The 21,718-nt window shown below is 35.2% G+C and overlaps 2 protein-coding genes and 1 pseudogene across 2 annotated transcripts; 2 read left to right on the top strand and 1 right to left on the bottom strand.

The window, feature by feature from the left end:
- Positions 1–6,484: 6,484 nt before the first annotated feature.
- On the bottom strand, positions 6,485–10,082 carry LOC129567259 (pickpocket protein 28-like; annotated as a pseudogene).
- A 1,837-nt stretch (positions 10,083–11,919) lies between these two features.
- On the top strand, positions 11,920–14,455 carry LOC129567258 (uncharacterized). Its single transcript, XM_055443923.1, has 5 exons — positions 11,920–12,788; positions 13,022–13,204; positions 13,343–13,487; positions 13,756–13,868; positions 14,071–14,455. Exons 1-5 carry the CDS (start codon positions 12,575–12,577, stop codon positions 14,277–14,279), a joined length of 864 nt encoding a protein of 287 aa, XP_055299898.1. The 5' UTR covers positions 11,920–12,574; the 3' UTR covers positions 14,280–14,455.
- A 285-nt stretch (positions 14,456–14,740) lies between these two features.
- Positions 14,741–16,386, top strand: LOC129567222 (zinc finger protein 436-like). The gene is made up of 3 exons (XM_055443876.1): positions 14,741–14,818; positions 15,090–16,032; positions 16,144–16,386. The coding sequence occupies exons 1-3, from the start codon at positions 14,802–14,804 to the stop codon at positions 16,384–16,386; spliced, it is 1,203 nt and encodes a 400-aa protein (XP_055299851.1). The 5' UTR covers positions 14,741–14,801.
- Positions 16,387–21,718: the final 5,332 nt, after the last annotated feature.

The raw sequence follows: 21,718 nt of genomic DNA, 5'->3' as shown, positions 1-21,718 counted from the left end.
GAGTGTGTATGTGCGTCATCGACATGAAATCAATTCATGAAACTTTAATATTGAGAATGCCTGTCTTCATTGATTCCATAACATTTTTCGAAAAATCAACTCAGACGAATATGTTTATAATTATCGTATACCATTAATATTTCGACTCACAAAAGGAATTTTGCATGAAAATTAATTGAGTGACCAAAACACGATTATGTTGTAAACCTTAGTGAGTGGGGAATTTCGGAACGCCCTATATACGAAAAATTGATCAAGTGATTTTTAATACTTTTCAAGTTGATATCGCATTTTTTATGCATATTTATTATATTTCATGCAAAATTTTGACAAAATACTCATTGCAATTTATGCGATCGAGCTGACCACTTGAAATGCACCAAAATGATTGGTAGCTATTTCACAGGCAACAATTACAGATCCGACTAACAACAATCGCTATTTTTGAACTTTTTCCTAATTAAAATTAATTCTTCTGTCTTTTCCTAGTACTCCATAAACGTTTTGCATCAAAATTGTTTCAGTTTTCTATCCATTTATGAAGTGTTCCGAATTTCCCCACCATTTTTGAAAATCGCAAAATCAAGGGTTTTTCGCCAACAGGGTACATTTTTTCAACCGATTCGAATTTCAACAAGCGACAAGTGCCAAAAGTTAGGTTTTTACATTTACTAAGTCGTACCACTTTAGAATTTGGAAAAATGTTAATTTTTTAGAATGTTATTAAATTATTTCGATGTGTGTTCCGAATTTCCCCACCTTCCCCTATCATTATATTTTTATTATGATTTGAAACCGTTCCTTCGCGATTTTGTCGCCTTGGTAGGTCAAAATTCGACCAAGTATCCATTTTTTGGCTACTTTTTCGCAAATACTCACCTCAGGACCCTCAAAATTTCCAAAATATATAGCTAAAAATGACTCTACTTAGTCTAATTTTTGACGAGGAATCCAAATCTGTTCATTAAATGCACATAAAATAGTGATTTGGTGGCTTGAGAGGCTCAAATATACTCGGAAATGACTAAAAAGTCGCCATTTTACGCTATATATAGCCAAACAAGTCCGTTTTTTTTTCGAATTTGAAACGTCTCGAGAGCTTTTTCCACCTAATTTTGATGTAGAATTGATTTCCGATTTCATTTTGTACAGATTTATGTGATTTTTGTGTCGTTAATTGCGTTTATTCTAAGCAAAATGAGAAAATTACGTCCATGAGCTTCGGTTTAACAGTGATATTACCTCACAGGGCAAATAATTTTTGCCTTTGCTTTTGCTGCCTTTTAACTTCTAGTGTGGTCCCTTACGAGCATTTTGGGTACCTTAGACTGCTCCAAAAGAAAAAAATTGTGATATTCAAACTCCCCGATCGGTTTTCGAAAATTGGCCTCAAAAAAATTGGTTTGGCATCAAAAAATCGAAAAACGTAGAAAAAAAACCACTTTCTCAAAATTCATCAAATTTTTGAGTAAGGTAGTTTCGGAAGCCATTTTAGATCGCAACATTTCAACCTAAATCATTTTTCTAGCCAATTTTCGGTCGAAACCAGTGAGATGATTTTATTTGGCTCGTCAATATCTATAACTTTCACCAAGACATTAGCCATTAAAAAACCATTCTGGGCCAGTTACAGTGTAAAAAGACCGAAAAAATGGCAATTTTTCGGCATTTTTTGCATTTGTTGCTCTACCAGTCACCCAGGCGGTAGACTTTTGTTCAGATTTTGACTTGTGTCGTGTAGCTAAAACCTATACAAACATTTTGGCACTTGTCAGATTGCAATTTGGATGAAATTTGGCGACAATTGATTCAGGCATAAAAGACAAATTTCAGGCCAGAATGAGCAAATCACAAACATGAGCTTCGGTTTGACAGATAAAAGCAAGCAATTTCTACCTCTACTGTCTTCAAACATCTAGTGTGATCCCTTACGAACATTTTATGTACCTACATGACTAAATCGAGTGATGTTTTCACATATTTCTAGCCTCATATTCGATTTCAACTCTAAAAAATGTAGGCTTTTCAGGGATGGTGTCTTGGCACAAAGTTATTTTTTCCCGAAAATATGGGGAGTCTTCTCAGTCAAAAACTCTTGAAAGTGGCTATTTAAGGTACCTCCCCAACAAAAGTTACGTTTTTCATGCATTTTGCTATTGAATTATCAATTTTTGTTCGGCAGGTAACTCAAAAATACACTTTTTGGATTAGTTTCTTAGTAAAAAGTTATTTTTTTCGAGAAATATTGGGAATCTACCCATACCGAAGCACTTAAGAAAGATTTTTGAGGTGCCTCCGGTCCAGAGGCTCCGTACGAACGATCCGTATCTTCTACGTTTTTCGATTTTTTGAGGCCAATTTTCGAAAACCGATCGGGCAGTTTGAATATCTCAATTTTTTTTTGGAGCAGTCTAGTATGATAGGTATTGTAATTGCCTAACTTTTGATGGATAACACTCATGTTGTGTGACTTACTCGGACAATTTTATGGCCAATTTTCTGACCATCATTTTTTGGGGACGAATCGAATCCTTCAACTACCAAATTTCAAATATCTATGCGTGTTCGATAGAGCACCCTGAAAACTCCCCAAATACAAATTTTAGGTGCGTCAATCGGTTCGAGGGATATTTAGCTTTTTAGGGTGAAATTAAGGGGTTTTGACATATTAATGCATTTTCCTCATGCAAATAATGGTTTGGGGATAATAATGTCTTCGGATAATATACACAGATTGCTTTGATAAATCAAATGACACCTTATTTGGGGCCACTCTTTACCATAGAAAGTCGAGGGGAGCTCAAAAGTTCGAAAAATCGCAAAAAATTTCAATTTTGGGCGAAAAAAGGGTATAATCCCCACTTAACACCCAAAATCAATTTCATATCTGGAAACTCCATAAAAAATCCTATAAATATGGTGAATATTCTCAGTTGATATGACCCCAGCGTCAGCCCTAAATCGAAGTCGAAAGTACGTTGATTCGATTCGCCCCATGTATCTGTTCGACTGCCAAATACGATATCACAAAATACTCAAAATGGAAACCAAAAATGTTATTTCTACGCGAAAGTACTCGATGTTAGCCGTAAAAATCACATATCTTAATCTCAACAAAATAAAAATTTAATGTAATTTTTTGAAATTCTAAAGTCACAAAATATCATAACAGCATGTGCCGAAAACACATTTTCAACTTTTTGCGTTTGTGTGTGAACAAAAACTATAAGTCTATAATGACGAAACATAGAAATACAATTACACAATTTTTGATATATGACACTTGACATATTGGTTCAACCGTTGTCGAAATATCGTTAGTGATTCGATTCGCCCCCACGTATGATAAAAAAATTTCATCTCTATATCGACCATTCCACACGAAATCGACCAAGAATTGAATCAACCCTCTCCGAATTGGCTGAAAATTTCATCGGGTGGAAGCTAAGACCGAAAACAACTGTGGCGACGCGAGCGCCCTCAATTCAAATAGGAAAATCAATGTAATTTCGTAATTTTTTTCTGAACTAAACAGCGCGCCAATTTGAATTTTGTTGATGCTTCCACCCTATGGAAAATTTGCTTGGAATCTTGTTTTCGGTAGAAAATGAGAAAACCAAAATTTTAGGCCTGTAAGTGGCCTACATTTTTGAGTTCACCCAGTGAAAATTTTTCGAAAAATTGAAAAAATCGAAAAAAGGGTTTGCGCCTACTGAAAACTAACTAAGAAGTAGTTGACACATTACCAAACCATTGGTACCGTTGGAAAGATAATTGATGGGGCTACAAAAATTGCGAAGTCACCTACCCACATTGACCCCATTGGGGCCTCCAAAAATGGAGTCAAAGTACTAAAAGTGAAATATCTCAAAAGAGTGGTGTTTTTTTGACATGTTTTTTTCTCGTCAAAAGATGGCCCATATCGCGCCGCTTCAGATAAAAAATTCAAATTCCGTGTATTGACCATTCAATTTTTTGTATTTTTTGGAAAGTAGATCATATCTTATTTTTCAGCTTTTTTGTGTAAAAAATGGTCGAAAATGTCCTCTTACGATGTTTTGATCTGAGAAAACTGCTATTTTTTCGTCAAAATACATGAAAATATGAACATTTGAACATCGGTTTACCTATAAATTTGGTCTGAAACTGACATTTCTCCATAAAACAAGCGAATGGTCAAAATCCGCATACAAAATCACACTTATGGCATAGAAAACTCACCTATGGTGGCCTGGTATGAGTCTATTTCTATGTAATTTTGAACGAGGAATCGATTTAAACTTATCTCAATCCCGTTTGATGAGCCTAAAATGCCGAAAAATGACCCTGTTCCAGCTTATGTTTTCAACTCGCCATATTTTTTTACAGAAAATCACTTTTTCTGCTTCAAAAATGCCATATTCTGCGTTCCAACATCAATGACTTTTATTTTTTGAAGAAATAAACCAAAATATACCAACTTCTCTACTCAGTTCAGAGTTTTATGTGTAAAATCTTCATTTTGAGTGAATTTTCCAATGAAAAAGTCGATTTGAGACCAAATTATAAGCAAATGGATATATTATTGTTCACAGACCCCCATTATTTTTGAAGTAGAAAAAGTGATTTTCTGTAAAAAAAAATATGGCGAGTTGAAAACATAAGCTGGAACAGGGTCATTTTTCGGCATTTTAGGCTCATCAAACGGGATTGAGATAAGTTTAAATCGATTCCTCGTTCAAAATTACATAGAAATAGACTCATACCAGGCCACCATAGGTGAGTTTTCTATGCCACTCTTTTGAGATATTTCACTTTTAGTACTTTGATTCCATTTTTGGAGGCCCCAATGGGGTCAAAGTGGGTAGGTGACTTCGCAATTTTTGTAGCCCCATTAATTACCTTTCCAACGGTACCAATGGTTTGGTAATGTGTCAACTACTCCTTAGTTTGTTTTCAGTTGGCGCAAACCCTTTTTTTCGATTTTTTCAATTTTTCGAAAAATTTACACTGGGAGAACTCAAAAATGTAGGCCACTTACAGGCCTAAGATTTTGGTTTTCTCATTTTCTGCCGAAAACAAGACTCCAGGCAAATTTTCAGCCAATTCGGAGAGGGTCGATCCAATTCTTGGTCGATTTCGTGTGGAATGGTCGATATAATAAAATAAGGAAGAAATGTTTTTCGTCTAAAAAATGTGTAAAATTGAACGAACAAAAAGTGGAAATTCAAATTAGATGGTTTTATCAATTCTTTAGACGATTTTCGCAATTTCTTTAGAAAAATTCTTTAGATGTTTTTTTCACTTTTTTTAGACGTTTTTCTTATAATTTTAGACGATTTCCAAATGAGCCATAAAATAAAAAGAATTACGTCCGTAATCCCGAATTTTTCAATTGATTTAATTAAAAAATAAGATTCTGAAAGTTTCATGTTGATCGCATTTGCAGAATTGGCCCTCAATTTTTTCCAAGAAAATTTCGACAAAAATTGAGGACAAAAAACCAAACTTCTGCAAATGCGATCAACATGAAACTTTCAGAATCTTATTTTTTCCCCAAAAAATGAAACCTCACAAAGTTTGAAGCCAAGCAGAATCGATTTACGGGTACCTCCCATACAAAATTGTCGAAGTTTTGACTAAAGTGACCGATTTTTCAAGAATATTAAATTAAAATCTTCGGTTCAATTTAGACTCTATCTGACCATTTTAGATTTATCCACTTTCGAACGGCAAAACGCTTGAAAACTTGATCTAAAATCAAAAGTCGTGACGCGATATAGTTCCTTATTGTGAGTAAATTTTTACAATAGCGATTGCGAAAAATACTTTTGAACCTCGTATCCAGTGATAATACAGCATCCTAGCGCAGACGTGGGCACTGGGGGGATTTCTGGATTTACCCCCACCTGGTGATGGTAACGTCCGGATTTCCCCCCTCTAATTTGGCTGGTCGTAACCCCCCTTTAAATTTTTTGTAATGGTCAAAATCCCTCCCCTAAAAATTTTAAATTATTATAATAACGGTTCTCTATGTCTCTCTCTCTCATTGCATTAAGTAAACAAACCCAATGATAATGTTTACCTTTGGCCGAAGTCGAACAAGCAGGAAAAAACGCAGTCATATTATGTTTATTACGAAATTTCTCAAAAATCTTCTAAGAATAACCCCCCAAACCACCCCCCTTGCATTTTCCATAAATCTGGTTTGACCCCCACCTATGAAACATTTTCCTTACACCCCCTCCCCCCAAAAAATTTCCATTTTGAACGTCTGACCCCCACCTAGAATTTCGAACCGTGCCCACGTCTGTCCTAGCGTCATCAGATTGTGCTTAAGCCACGCACAGGAGCGTCACTCCATTTTAACGTCGTCTAGAGGTTTTTCATCTGATTTAATATAATAATAATGTTCGGGCACGTAGCGGTATTACGCACTTACTACGTACTCTCGCTTCATACGTATAACAAAGCGTTCATGTGTGGTTTTAAAACAACGCGTGGATAGTTGGAAAGAAGTGTTTATTGATAGTATTGAGTAGAAAAGATATTGTACGTATTGGAAAATACAGTATGTATTAAAATTGAATTTAATGATTTCACTTGGAATCATTCAGGATCATCATTGCTTTTCAGCCATAACATTTTCATATAGTACAAATGTCATGTGCATCAGATCACGTTTTGTTGTAAAGAAATACGAAACATGGTGTATAGATAGACGATAAAATTGTTATCACTTTGGCACTGTCCAACTGTTGAGTAGACAATGGAAACACTGTGTGCCTCTAAGTTTCTATTTCAATTAGCATCGTCTCCTCTGCATTCGAAGTGTACAACACAAGCGTAGTGTGAAAAAGTAAATCACCTCAACAATGCCTAAAACCGAAATTCCAATGCAAAGACCCAGCAAGCCTCCGCAGTTGGCAAGGAAGTCGGTTATGCCATACAGCTCCGTTCGCCTCGATGGTGTGAATTGATGCTCCTTGAAGAAGATTGATAACTGAGACACCTGTATATCAGAACTAATATATAATGTTCAATCAGAATCAATACAGACAACTCTTCCATTAATTCGGCTAACATACTTATCATTATCAGAGTTAATATTTAGTCCATAGGCTTTGAGCTCTCTATCATGATCTAATTTTGCCTGGGAGATATCTGCATCGTAGGTGATCGACGTGCAGGCTGGCAGACAATCGCAAAAATTGCTAAAGTGTTCCCTCTCTGAACCTTCATTCAAATTTTTTCTTAGCATAATATATTCAGACCATTCACTGCAAACGAGTTGGAAGACACCACAAAGCGGAGTGTCTTTCACTCCTTCAAAGAAACAAAAACAAAATAATTGAAAAATTCAATTCAAAAGGAAAACAAAGGAAATCTTTAGGCAATCTATTGATTATTACTTGGCATTGCCAATTTAACACAACCGCATTTTGTGAGAGTAAAATTGGCGAGGCATTCAAGTTGGCAATTGCGCTGCGTATACGATTTAAAGAATTTCAATGAACGCTCTGCATTAAAAAAGCATCCTCTGGAACGAAATTGTGAAATCTTGAGGATTAAGAACTTGACTTGAATGGATGCCATTCGACTAAAAAGGCCACACAAACCTTATTTTTGGTTCGTATTTGCTCAAATTAGGATCTTTTGTGGTGGTCATTTGTGGTTGGACTGATACCAAGACTTCCTGGTCCAATGGCACACGAAAAAAATATTTCGATACTTGAGGCACCTCGTCCGGAGTGTGTAGAACAATTTTAAATCCCTGAACCGATCCACGGTGTAATCAAAATTTTTCTTGAAAGTTTGCAGCCCAATATTAAGTCCAATTTTTACTCCCGCGGCAGGTACTCGATATGGATATGTTTTGTGACTATTTTCGTGGTCAGTATAACCTTGTTCCAAATTCCAGTGAGTAGCATTTGGATTATCTTTAACGGTTAGCATTTCAGGATCGATTCTGTAATTCAAGCATTAGAATGTTTATCAATCAATCAATCGGCATGCAAAAATAAAACGGAGCAAAATTAAGGGAATCGAAACTAACGCGTCGGTGTAAATATCGCGGGAGTTGAGAGAATTCAACGTGAAACAAATACCTTCCTCAGTCAGAATTGGTTTGAAGGAACGCATACAACCATATTCAAGGCTCCTTCTGCATGAGATTATAGTTTCTTCCCTAGTTATAGAGATGTCGTTTAAGATGTCGACAACGGAAATATTAGCTGAATTTTGAGAATCATAGCGATGCCAACGAAAAGGTTCACATATTTGTGCGGCAGCCCGCATTTTTGTTATTCTATAAAGTATAAACAAAAATAAATCGAACTGTCGAAGAAAATAGGAATTAAAATTTCAGGGAATCATTCTTACGTATCATTAGATAAGTTGCCAATCAATGAGCTTGAGTTCTTCCAATTGCTGAGCTGGAGATATGCTTCGGTGTATTTTAGTTTGGTTTTATTGAACTTTTTCACTGGACAAATGGTTACGGTTGGAAATGGTATGTCCCATATTGGAGTGGATTTTTCATCAAAACTCACAATCACTGGAGTTTCTCTCCATTTGCGCCACGGATCCGATATTAAATATCCAGATAGACAAATTGATATTATGAACGCAATGACCCAAAATAGTCTATTCGCAGAACGAAATTGTTAAAACTTGAGGATTTGGAAATTGGCCAGAGCTGTTATAGGCACCCAATCGGTGCCGGCACTTAGATTTTGAGTGCCGCACCTAGTACAATCACAAAAAATAAATTTCGATAATTTATAATTTCATATTTTTTTCAGCAATATAAAATCATATTATTTCTTTAAAAAACTAGCAAATTTGAAAAAATTTCAAAAATACTCAAGAATTATACTTTCAAAAAGAGCACTGATTCAAGTGCCCGCACTTTTGCAGTGCCTATAACAGCTCGGAAATTGGCTTGAATGGATGTTAGATGCATTCGACTAAAATTTCACACAAACCGTTCGCTCCAATGACGTTGCCGTTTAGTAAAATATTGAACACCATTAATGCTCGCACTTGAGAAGTATTCGTCCAGAAGTGTCCAAATAACCTATAAACATCAATCCAGAACATTATCGCAAATGTTATTCGAAATACTTCTTAGTTCATACACTTTTTTCACTTCCACGTTTTTGTCCTCCCAAGTAATCATTATGTGGAGATGCTTCGCTAAACTCTAGGTTATTCATATTTGTGGGGGCATCATTCACATTTTCTCGCATTTTGCTTCAGATTCAACTCCGAACCATAGCTCAACATGTAATATCGGATATTTATTATGGTCGTTTCATTTGCAATCTCGTTAGAAAATTAAAAATTCAACTGTCCTTCAACGCTGAAAAGCCCACATCACTACAAACGCAACACACAATAATTCTGCTAAAAGTGAATGACGGAAATATCGACGCTGGTATTAATATTTGTAGACAGTACACAACAAATGCTAGAAGTAAAAACTGTGTAGTGAGAATGAGTCTACACACTGTGAGCTGCATGTGTGCGCTTATATTTTGTTTTTGTTGGGCTTTGAATCGAAGCCAATCTTTACATATTTAATGGGTGCATCTTCAAAAATGTATACGATGATGATGTTCTGATTTCAATTATGCTCCACTGCGTGCTTACTGAACGGTTTTTTCTTCTTTGACTTTGACTCGTTAAAACGTGCGGAATACAAACAGTTTTGCTTGTAGGTATTGCATATGCATTGTCTGATGTGGTGTGATATTATTGATATAATATTACGCATAAAGCGGTCAAAATTATTTAATTTCTAACATTCACACAGTCATTCAACATATGAAATGAATTCAATGGCCGTTAGATGTTTGAATATTTAGCTCTGAAAAAAAAAACTTTTTATCCAAAATATTTCGTCCGTGCTCAACACTGCCAATTGATGAATTAAGATGATAAAAAAATACACTGAACAACACACAAGAGGAAAGAAATTAACTCAAATAAACGTATCGTTACATTTTCACACTATGTAATTGAAATGATTTCCTAAACTTGAACTAGAGCAACGGTAATATTGCTTGTCAAACATCTGATGCACTTCTGTTCTGCTGTAGAACAACTGCATATGTGAAGTTTTCGAACAAACGATACTGCACAATATCTCCAACGCACACGTAGTTTATTAATTACGAAACCAGTTTATACTCGGCTAGACGGTAATAAATTTGATGTAAACGCGCGCTATGCCAAATGCCGCAAAAAAATGTAAATATGTATGCTAAACTGCGCTTATGTTATTTACTCACAAGCTGCCAGTTTTGAATAACATTATCGCTCTTATTATAATAATTATTTGTCATCTTGTCACGTCTATCTAAACTCGTTCCAATCAATTGACGTTTGAATTGAATTTCTTTATTCCAATCATCGAATGTGATTATCACACACAGCCGCCACAACTTAACGATCATGTGAGCCAACCTGTGGGAAACGAACAACTACCGGTGAGTTAAATAATCTCGAGGGGCTTATTTGTCGTCGCGAATCAGAAATCATCACTGTACGAAGTCCAAGGTGTTTGTTTCTCTTCATTTAAATCTATATAATTATTATTATTACTATTTGAATAAATAAATAAACACCGGTTTATTCAAGCAGTATATTTCCATAAACGTTTAAGGTGTTCATTTAAATCAATCGCAATTGTCAAGAAATCCTATTTGGTTTGTGCAATTTGTAATGTTCAGGAATCGGGTTTAATTTTTCTTTTTCAATTCGGGAATAAAAATAGTGAAGTATTATGAGATACGACTTAAAATTGAACCATGATCTCATCGTCATCATATCTACTGCACAATTATATTTATATATAATTTTAATATATATGTATATTGTTTAAATTTTAGGTGAAAAAAATAAATCGTGGAACGAAAAATAATATATCAGGATTTTTGTTTCTACTTCATGTACATTTGCTTGGTAATGCCAATAAAATGTGTGGAAATCTTCTTCATAGTTTTGATTTAGATTTCAAACAATTTTGCTAAATTTGATCTTTCGAAGAGGTGCACATCAAATTATGTATTTATTGATTATTTTCACAATTAATCGAAGTCTCTAATTTACTATAGGCACCGAAATGTTGGAGGACCATTACACTAAGTGCATTACTCTAGATGGAGATTATGTCGAAGAATAAAACAGTTTTTTCACTAAAAAAATCATTTTTTCATTGTTAGGCCAAAGACTTTTCAGCCCATGTAGTATACGTCGTTTTGATCATTTTAAGAGCCATGGAAACCATCGAAAGAATGAATTTTTGATTCAATCCAAGTGACTCTGGAAGGCTATCGCCGAGTAGATGAAACCAAAAGATGAATAATAACGAAATACGGAGCTGTTCAAAATGGATGGGAATGTACATTTGAATAGCTTCGTTCCCGACTCTAGTGACATCTGAATCAAATCAAAGTCCTTCATCTGTCATGAATTGCAAAGATTGGATTAGTGTGTGAAACAAAGTCGAATCAATTTACACTCACACAATCACAATTCACAGACTTGTCGCTAACAGTAAGGAAACATATTCTTCTCGTCAGTGACAATCAAGCGAAAACACGTTTTGCCGCATCGCTGCTGCTAATACAGTAATTTTTCATTCACAAACCAAAGAACGTTTCAATTCGATACAATCACGGAATTGATTTTATTTACGAGATTTTATTGAATTATTCACATCAATTAACGCAAGTAATCATTTAAAAAGTAGAAAACCATCGGAAGGCGATTGGAAGCATAAAGTCGATGCAAAGAAATGGGCAATGGAAAGAAGTGAGTACATTTTGATAACTCACATGAATATCATTTTTTGGACAAACGAAATAAAAAGTCCCTTCGTTCATACGAATTATTCAATCACTTCATTCTGATAATAAGATTTTTGCAGACCACGAATATAGGCTCGTGCATTCGCCGGAGAGTTGAATACAATTAAAATGTGAGTTCCACCGTTTGCAGACAAATTTCCCATGTAAATAGAAGAACTTGAATGAAAATTGAAAAAGTAAACTGTGTTGGAAACTCATTGCAAGCACGAAGTCATTAATCGCTATGAGATATCTACGCAATGCATATAACCTCCATTTGAGATATATTCGAGTTGAACCATGTACTTTCGTATCATTCAAAAAATGTCAAAGCCCATTTGCAACTAAAACAGCAGTTGTCATCCGTTCTTCAGATCGAAGATCCAAACCATTTGATGAATTCGCTGAATTCGCCACTTCACACAATGACATCGCTTCACCCGATTGAATGAAAAAACTTTCAGTACGTGGTGAACGTCAATAGAACTTGTTCTGAAGAAAAGTGACACAGTCACTCGAGTGGTGCGGTGTGAGACAATAGCAAGTGGTTTTCGCAGAAAACAGAAATGTTCAATTAGATAAAATTCGTATGGCAATTTTTTTTCCACCCTTTCCAAAAACAAAATTTGTCATTGGCCATTGAGCATTCGGAGTCTTGCTGGAAATCTGGGCACACGCATTCTGTGCCACTGAGTGAATTCATTTTCATTTCATCGAATCGTCAATTATTCATCGTCGTCATGAATTGCCTTGTCATCAAGTTCAAGAATCGCGATTCTCGCGACATCAGCAACAAACACCTCGCCGAAATCTATGTGAAAGGTCCAAAGTTTGACATTGATTTGATTTCCACCGACCAAAAAGTCATCTCCGCCCACAAATACGTGGTTTGCATGTTCTCCGGCTACCTCAAGGACTACATTCGCGAATTCAAACCCAAAGGCAAGGCTTGTGGTGAGTACTTTATATCGAAGAAATTTAGTGTATCCAAAGTATTTATACTATTAAAAGAGAGTTCAAATCCTCAATAAGCCTCAGTAATTGAAATATTCGATTGTGTTACTAAAACTTCAACCAATTTCATTTTGTATGCATAAATGGTGAAATCAGCTTCAAATCAAACAAACGGAATCGATTCAAAACAAAAATGTATACTAAAGAATGTGTGTTTCTGTTTCGTTCAACAGTCCCATTGTCCGAGGTGTCGAGTTTCGTGTTGAAACAAGTGATTGACATGTTCTACAATGGCCAGATTATGGTTGGTGCTGAGGTGAAACCGCACATTGTCAAAGCGCTGCAGCTCTTGAAAGTGACAAACGTTGTCGTTCAAAACCCAGATCAACAACAGGCACCCAAACCGCTAAACAATGGTGAGTAATTTACAAGGTTGTTCTATTGCAAATCAGAGTTTTAACTTCTGAAAGAGAAGACTCCATTAGTGCTTCAGCAAAAATTGCGGAGAATTTAATTTGATTTTCTAAATCATTGGTTTATCATTCGTTTCTAAGATCAAGCTCCACAGTTGCCATTGCAAACTCAACCGAGTTTCAATCCAAAGCCTCAGATGCCAACACAACACGTGAACAACCGTGCACCAAACATGAACCAGCCACGATCGATCCAGCCGGCTATGCGTCAACGAGCACAATCGATGTAAGTTCCATTTGATTTATTGGAAATGCAGAACAATTTAGACAGAATCTAACTTCCCTTGTTCACAAAATTTAACTACGCGTCATAAAGAAAATTTCTCGAATCGAATTTTTCGATTTGATACCAAATCGTAAATTTACGTTTCAAATTCGTCATCAGAGGCTTAGAAACGAAAAGAACGAAGCTCAGAATCGACTCATTGGAACGAATTTTAAATCCTTTTATTCGCAATATTGAATTTTCAGCCTAATCTAATCCTCTTTTTCAGGTACATTGAACGCCCATTGCATGGAAGTGTCGTGAATTCAAGCTCGCCGGCATTGCCACAATTCAATGGACTGCCATCTCACATCGGCGGAGTGTCGATTGTAAAAACAAAGGGTAAATGTTTAACAGAAAAAATATTTTTTAAAGTTCATTTTTGACATGGATTAGTATTCATTGCAATTTGAAATGTTTGAAATTCAAGACCTACTTCAACAATATTTCAAGCGTTTAGGAAAAAAAAATATTAAAGAAATTTCAAAGTTGACTTTTTAAAAAAATATTCTTCCTTTTTTCAAAATGTTTCCCTGTCAAACAGTGGCACCGAAGTCGACCTCACCAGCTATGGCATTATTGCAGAATGCACAATTGAGCATCTCACGTGTGCAAAAGCCGATTCAGCAGCAAAACATTGCTCTAGTCACGCCAAATGTTGGTGCATTCGCAATTTCGAAGGAAGTCGGTTCAAGCGATGTTAATGAAGAATGCAATGCCAATGTTGGCCGAGGAAATATGTCGACCGCATGAAGTTGAACCAAGCGTTGAAAATATTCTGTTCATTTTTTTGCATATTTTTTTAGTATTTGATATCAATCAATCATTTGGTTTATGAACACTTCATACTCTATTTTTTACCTCAGAAAAAAATGTAATTTACCTGAAATTAAAGACCAAATGATCATGCATTTCATGAACAAATTGAATCAATCCGCAATGTTTTTTATTCACGAGCATTTCAAACCCAAATTATGCATCTGTCATTAGTCACACAGAAAGACTTGATATGATGTGTTTAGAGACGTAATTGACACTAACACAATAAAAAAACGTATACAGAGAGCATCACCGCTTGTCACTCTCAGTGTGAACGCACATCCTTTTCGTTGGTGAGATTCGAGGCGTGAAACACGTTCCACAACATCATTGTTGCTGCTGACACAACCACTTTTCGTTCTCAAGCCAACCAATAACAATATTCTTCGGCGCAATTATTATTTGTTCATATTTTTGAGAATTTATTACATTTTTCACAACATCTACTACAAATTGATGGAGAATAAAAAGAAGTAAGTACAATTTGATGACTCACGCGACTGTCAGCCACGAACAAGAAAAAAAGTAAATTCTGATTGGATTCATTGCCAATTCGAATTATTTGATTCGTTCATTGCGATACTTTAGCCGAGAATACTTTAGTTTCGATTAAAATGGAAGTAGTGAATATTTGGGGAGAATTTTCGTAAGTGGTTCACATCCAAAGGCAAACCTAACCTCAAACACATTCATTGGTTAGATTAAAATATCGATTTTTATTTATCGATTCCGATTGATTCCTAGGCGATCAGAGTTTCCACCGATTGATGAAGATCAACGCACCAGTGTTCCACTAGAATCTAATGCCCAGATGACATCTTCAATGCAAAGCAACATTCAATTTGCTGATCTATTCGTAGTCAAACAAGAACGTGACATCAAGCATGAGCCACTGTCCGTCAGCGAATTGGTTGATATACCGGCATCAACTTATCGCTCTATTCAGACGCCTGACTTAAATGGCCATGATGGTGACTTCGATTTCTTAAGTCTGAACGAAGTGAAGATCGAGACGAAGACAGAATTCAAGGACGAGAAAGAAAGAGAACCGAAAAGACAGGCTGAAAACGGAAAAGGAGCGGCGGAAAATCAACCAGATCATCCATCGCATGATGAAGTGGTTCCAGATATTGGCCTACGCAACATACTAAGACAAGGCGACAGTGCACACAAGTGTGACGCTTGCGAATTTTCAATTCAGTATGCGTCTAGCTTAAAGCGACATTTGCTAAGGCACACCGGCCAGAAGCCACACGGATGCAATTTGTGCCTGAAACGATTCATATTGAAAGAAGGTTTCTCTAGCCACATGAAAGCTCATGTGGATGAATTTTTGTTTTTTTTCCCGGGCTGTTTGCAAGGATTCAATGGGAAAGACGAGAGGAAGGCACAAGAAGTCAATTGCAAAGCTCGCTGCTATGAATGCCATTTGTGCAAGAAATCGTTTGGATCACTTAAAGGAAATATGGTGAAACACATGTGTGTCCAGGTCCACAGCGGTAGCAGACCATTCGAATGCAAGAAATACTTCAAACGGTTTACAGAAAAAAGTAGTCTGGGCAAACATCTGAAAATTCATACTGGGCCACGTTCATTCCGTTGCTCAAATTGTCGCATGGGATTCTTCCAGCAAGACGAAAGAAATGCACACGAAGCGAAGTGCAATCGCTCTACCTTCGAATGTTACGTTTGTGGCAAGTCATTTGGTTCACACAAATCTAAGTTGATTCGTCACATACGCACCCACTCTAGCGAAACCCCGTTCAAATGTCCACATTGTTCGAAACAATTCAAACAGAAATCCAGTCTCGATTTTCATATGAAATCGCATTCGAAGAAGTTACCGTTCAAATGTTTGATTTGTCGCCACGGATTCTCGAAGCAAAACGTCCATGGAAAAGCATATGCGAACCCGTTCAGGCCACGAGCCGTTCCAGTGCCAACTGTGCCAGAAAAAATTTACACAGAAACCGAGCCTCAAGAGACACATGAATATCCACAACAACAAGAATTGCTGAAGAAAACAAGGACATTACCCTAAATCTCAACATTTCATACCAATTCCGAAAACTAATTCATAAATTGAAACAGCTTCTTGAATCAAAATACTTGAGCAAATATGATCACACAATTACATAAAAATGTTACATTTTAAATGTATATTTTTGTTTGGCAACAATATTCTAGGCTATAAAAATGAACAATTTTACCTTTTCTTTCTGATCCGTTTAAAGAAATTTGATTAAATTCTTTGAACAAAATCGACAACAAAAAAATGTAAATCCCAGTTAAAATGTCAGTGATTCATTCATTTATTATTTGTATTATAATCAAAGTGATTCGTCACGCCTCAATCATGACACATTAAATAGCATTACTTTCAATTTTTCTCAATCAAAATCAGATGTTATCATTAAACAACATTAAAACAAAACATGAACAAAGTATTTGGCATTTAATTTAGAAAATTATGGTTCCACTCATGTGATTCGGCTAGTTTCATATCGAGTGTAGGAAAATCGATAATGCTCGTTGCCCATTTGGTTCTCATAAATAAAGCTTCTTTCAAATAAATCGTAGTTTTTTCCGCAAACCTCAGTTTTGATCGTTCCTTATGCAGCATTTCTAAATTGAGTACGCCTTTATTGTATTCCCTTTCGTTTGGAATCATTAAACGTCGAATTTCGATTTTTCTCAAATTTTTTGAATATCGAAAAAACAGCAGCATATGCTCAAAAGTCGAGTTATAAAAATAAATTCGTTCGAGACTCACAAGACATTTGGCCAATACTTCAATGTCTTTAAGATTATCGCTGGTGTCCATGCTCAATTCCTTGAGGCCAATCAGTGATGGTATGAGTGTTTTGTCCAAAATAGCTTCTACTGAATGTAATTTAACGAATGATTGTAATGATGCCATTTGTCGAATGGATTCCTTATCAAATTTAAAGATGTATAAGTGTAAATTTTTGTAAAATCCTTTCTTTTGCAATTGATTTAAGTATCGGTAATAGGCTGGAAAGTCACGTGTCGGTACATAATTTACGACCATCGAAAAATATTGAAGTTTTATGTTGGAATCAAGAAATATTTGCCGATTTTCCCACATTAAACTTGAATTGACGCCTATACTGTGGAGTTGTGGATTGAATTCTAGGAACATTCTCAGTTCACCGATTCGACTTCCACTCACTTGGCTCATTTCGAAATGCTTAAGCGTTGGATACGATCTGAGAAGCCATTCGTTGCTACTGCCCACCAAAATTCGATCAGCCGATCGTACACTTAACATCTGCATATTTTCGCCATATTTCAAGACTTTGTCATAAAAGTCCCCGTATACACGCGGCCGAACCACTCGCAACACTTGAATTTTACTCATTGTTTCTCTGAGACATTGGATTTTTTCGTCGTTTAGTGTAACAAATTTCAACTGAAGCTGCTTAATTGAGTTACAATTTGCGGCGATGTATTGGAAGCGTTGGTCACCATTGGGTTCATCGTATAAAATTAACACTTTTTCCACAAATTGACTGAATACATCAATTTTTCCGCAGTTTGTATTGTAAGCGATTAAACAATTTTTCTTGCATATTACACTAGCTGCGGCGTAGTTCCGTTCAAAATATTCACCAACGATTAATTTCATCGCACGGCACGTTTCAGCTAATGCCTTCAAATCTTTAAGTGTCAAAAATTCACAAATTTCATCAACACAGTCAGTGTTTAGTTTAAAAATATACGGTTCTTTTTTGTATAATTTAAACAGTTTTCTCGCCTTTTCCCGTGAACTATCATAAAATTTACGCTTTTTTGGCTTTTTCTTCTTTTTATTTGACTCCGATTTGGATGGCTTTTGTTTTGGCTGTGTTGGATCTTTTGATTTTTCTGACTTTAACCGCAGTCGGCGCCACAAAAATTTCACTTTGATATGCATCGTGTCAACTCTGAATCGCACTAAACTCCATGAACGAATGTAATACGGTTTTTATCAATTTGTACGATGTGTGATTACTTTCCACTTCCAATAAGTACTATGACTAACCACACAGATTTTCAACACAAAGATAACAACGTTGTTTTAATGAAATATGTTTTTTCCCCTGTGATTTAGATTCAATGCAAAGAAATTGATTATGTGCTAGATTTATTCGAATTCATTTAATTGTCGAATGGAAGAAATTTTCATGCTTTTTGCTGCGTAATTTTATGTCGCACGGAAACACCATTTGAAAACGAATCAACCACTTTGTCATGGGACATTTTTTGCATACTTTTCACTGCTTTCGCATATTTTTCCCTAGCGCCTTTATAGTGAAATAGTCACAACCACATAGATATGGTGTAATATAAAGTAAATTCGTTATTTCCTTTTTTAATTGGTATGTTCGCCTAATGTCTGATTGATTTTTAATCTTATCTACTGTCAATTGATCAATTTTGATTAATGGTTCCAAATTTTTGAAGAGTATTGTGTTTTGTTGAAGTCGATTGAAATATATTCGATGGTTCGCGGAGAGAGAAAAAATGTGAAGAAAATAAGTATAAGTGAATAACTCAATTCAAATATTCATTTTAGCTAATTCTTCTGATTTAAAATGTCCCAAATGTCGAGCGTTGACTGCATTCAATTGCTGATCATTCAATTTGCTGATCTATTCGTAGTCAAACATGAACGTGACATCAAGCGTTGACTGAAATATAAATTATAAGATTTTAGTCACACACCAAGGGGCTCCACCCTGAGTATATTCTAACATTAGAGTCTATTGTTTTGAATTGATTATTTTGAAAGGCCCTCATAAAAAGGAAGTGAGCTGAAGAGAGATTTGGCCACATTTAACGGATTTGCTATAATTTTTATCTGCGATCGAACTAAGGAAATTCAGATTCGGTCGTTAAACTTCGTTCGTTTATAATCGAAAAATAACAACTTTATCTAATTTAAAATTATTGTTGATTTTTTTTCTTCATTTTTCATTCCATCAAATTTATTCACTTGTTATATCAACCTATAAACATTTTCTATTGAGACTTTTGTTCTCAGTGCGAATTTTCCGACATTGTTCAACATCACGATGTTGTGAGCAATGTTCAATCATTCAAAATTAGAAAAATACTTATCAAAAAGGCCAAATAAAGTCTTCGCAACGATAAAATGGTTCGAGCTTGCTAGTCATCGCAAGTCAGTACACTTCATTCACACAGATTCATACAAATTAACTTGCGATTCTTACCACAGAAAGTACAGAGTATTCATAAAATCTACGAATCAACGTGAGTCGATTTTTTTTTGGATAAACTTTGACTCGAAAACTCATATGAAAGACTCGCACAGTTGATTACATTTTTCGTATTGTCCCGTGACACACAACGAATTAAAAATTACAACTCTTATCAACATGTGGTCATTCCGCTGTTTAGAATTCTGATGCATAAATTTCAAACATGCTACTCATGGAATGAATACGTGATGATAAGAAATGAGTTTCATCTATGTGGCGTCTCGATATCTTGGAATTTCTTTTTATTAGGAAGTAGATAAAATATTTCTATCAAATAAAAAAAACGTGTATAAACGAATGCTATATTTTCATTTTTCCGGTGGAGGAACCATAACACATCTTTTACAAGTGAAAATTATTTACAATCAGAGATTGCTAGCTAAATTGTGCTTTGTATATGTCCTAACTTAAGCTAAGTACACAGTTCCTCGTGAAATGAAAAAATTTCTCCGGTGAAATGTTCACAGGTTATATCTGTATGGTGTTTTTTATTTTCGAATTGCAGGCATAATGATTTTTAATGTATGAAACAGTTAACTCCCCCCAATATCAACACACCACATGAACAAATTTGAATTTTGAATTCTTTCTTTAATGTATTTTGATCTTTCTTATTTTTTTACGGCCGTGAAAAAAATTTCGCGTACATTTTGCACGCGGAATATTTTTCACGACCGTGAAAAAAATTTGTTCAGACAAAACACATAGAAGAATGAACTCAAAAACTGAATTTGTTCATATGTCGTGTTGATATTGGAAGGAGTTAACTGTTTCATACATCAAAAATCATTATGCTTGCAATTCGAAAATAAAAACATACCATACAAATATCACCTGTGAAGATTTCACCGGAGAAATTTTTTCATTTCACAAGGAACTGCGTACTTAGCTTTAGTTTTAATAATTGTAAACGTTAGATTTTTAGTTTTTAATTAATCAAAAGCAACAAATGGCTAGATTATTGACAAAAGCGAAAGAGATGGTATGTTTAATAAATGCATTGTAATAATTGTATGAGCTGTCGATAATAGATTTCTCAATAGTGATTCCGCTGTAGTTCTTATCATAGTCACATCCTCTGTCCTTAATAAATTGCAATAGCACGAAGAGATGAATTTTGTCGTATATTCCCCCAACTCACACGACTCATGAAAAAAATTACGAATTCAGCATGTGATACTGTACATACTGTGATTGATAAGAAAAACTGTCAACAAAATATGATTCATAAAATGAAAAAAATTGAAACGAACCGACTTGATCACGTTCGACTATGGCGATATTCTCATCACACATGTGATGAACTCAAATGTTTTCGATTTGGCAAAATAAAAAGTTTGCACTCAATTGTCACGCGCCAAGGTTTTTCTGTAGGTCTGTTATCCCCTTTTTATGTGGTTTGATCAGCTGACATTCATTCGTTTTGTTTTGATTCTGTTTTGAGGCTAAATTATATTTGTTGATTGTATATTAGAGATGAAGATCGCTTGTTGCTCGAATTAAAGCGTGAAAAATTCAGCAATTCTGGGGGATTTTTAAAGTTTAGTTTATAATATTTTATAAATTAGTAATGATTTACAATGAGTAATTGGCGATTATATTTGATGACTAACGGGCATAAAATGCTACTTTTAAATATTTGCTGATAAACAAAAATCATAGTGGTTTTCCTTCGAATCACATGATGCAGCTATTAATGCGAATGAACTATGAGCATATTGAAAATTCTGAAGAAACATATTTGAATAACCGAAATTTCTTGGTATAAATGATTCGCCAGACTGAATGCATGTTCATCATAGTGAGTATTTTTTCTGAAATTATGGAATCTGATAACAATAAAATCTGGGAGAAATGATTGAACTCCATTTTTCAGTGATGAACTTACAAAATTATTCTACTTTTTTACAATCGCTAACAACGTAATAAACTTATGATTACAAAAATGTTCAAATAAATACGCAGTATCGCATTGCAGGCTTCGCCATTTTTTTTCTGTAAAATTCAATTACGCAGTAATTGTTCATGCGACCAGATAAGAGAATTTTAATTAAATGAATGATTAAATCATGTAGCTACAGTTTTGAT

The sequence above is a fragment of the Sitodiplosis mosellana genome, unplaced genomic scaffold (assembly GCF_009176505.1).
Source record: "Sitodiplosis mosellana isolate CC-2019 unplaced genomic scaffold, AAFC_SMos_1.0 Smas_scaffold_10, whole genome shotgun sequence".
Lineage (NCBI taxonomy): Eukaryota > Metazoa > Arthropoda > Insecta > Diptera > Cecidomyiidae > Sitodiplosis > Sitodiplosis mosellana.
The sequence above is the reverse complement of the archived record's forward strand: the minus strand, read 5'-3'. Positions and strand labels throughout refer to the sequence as shown.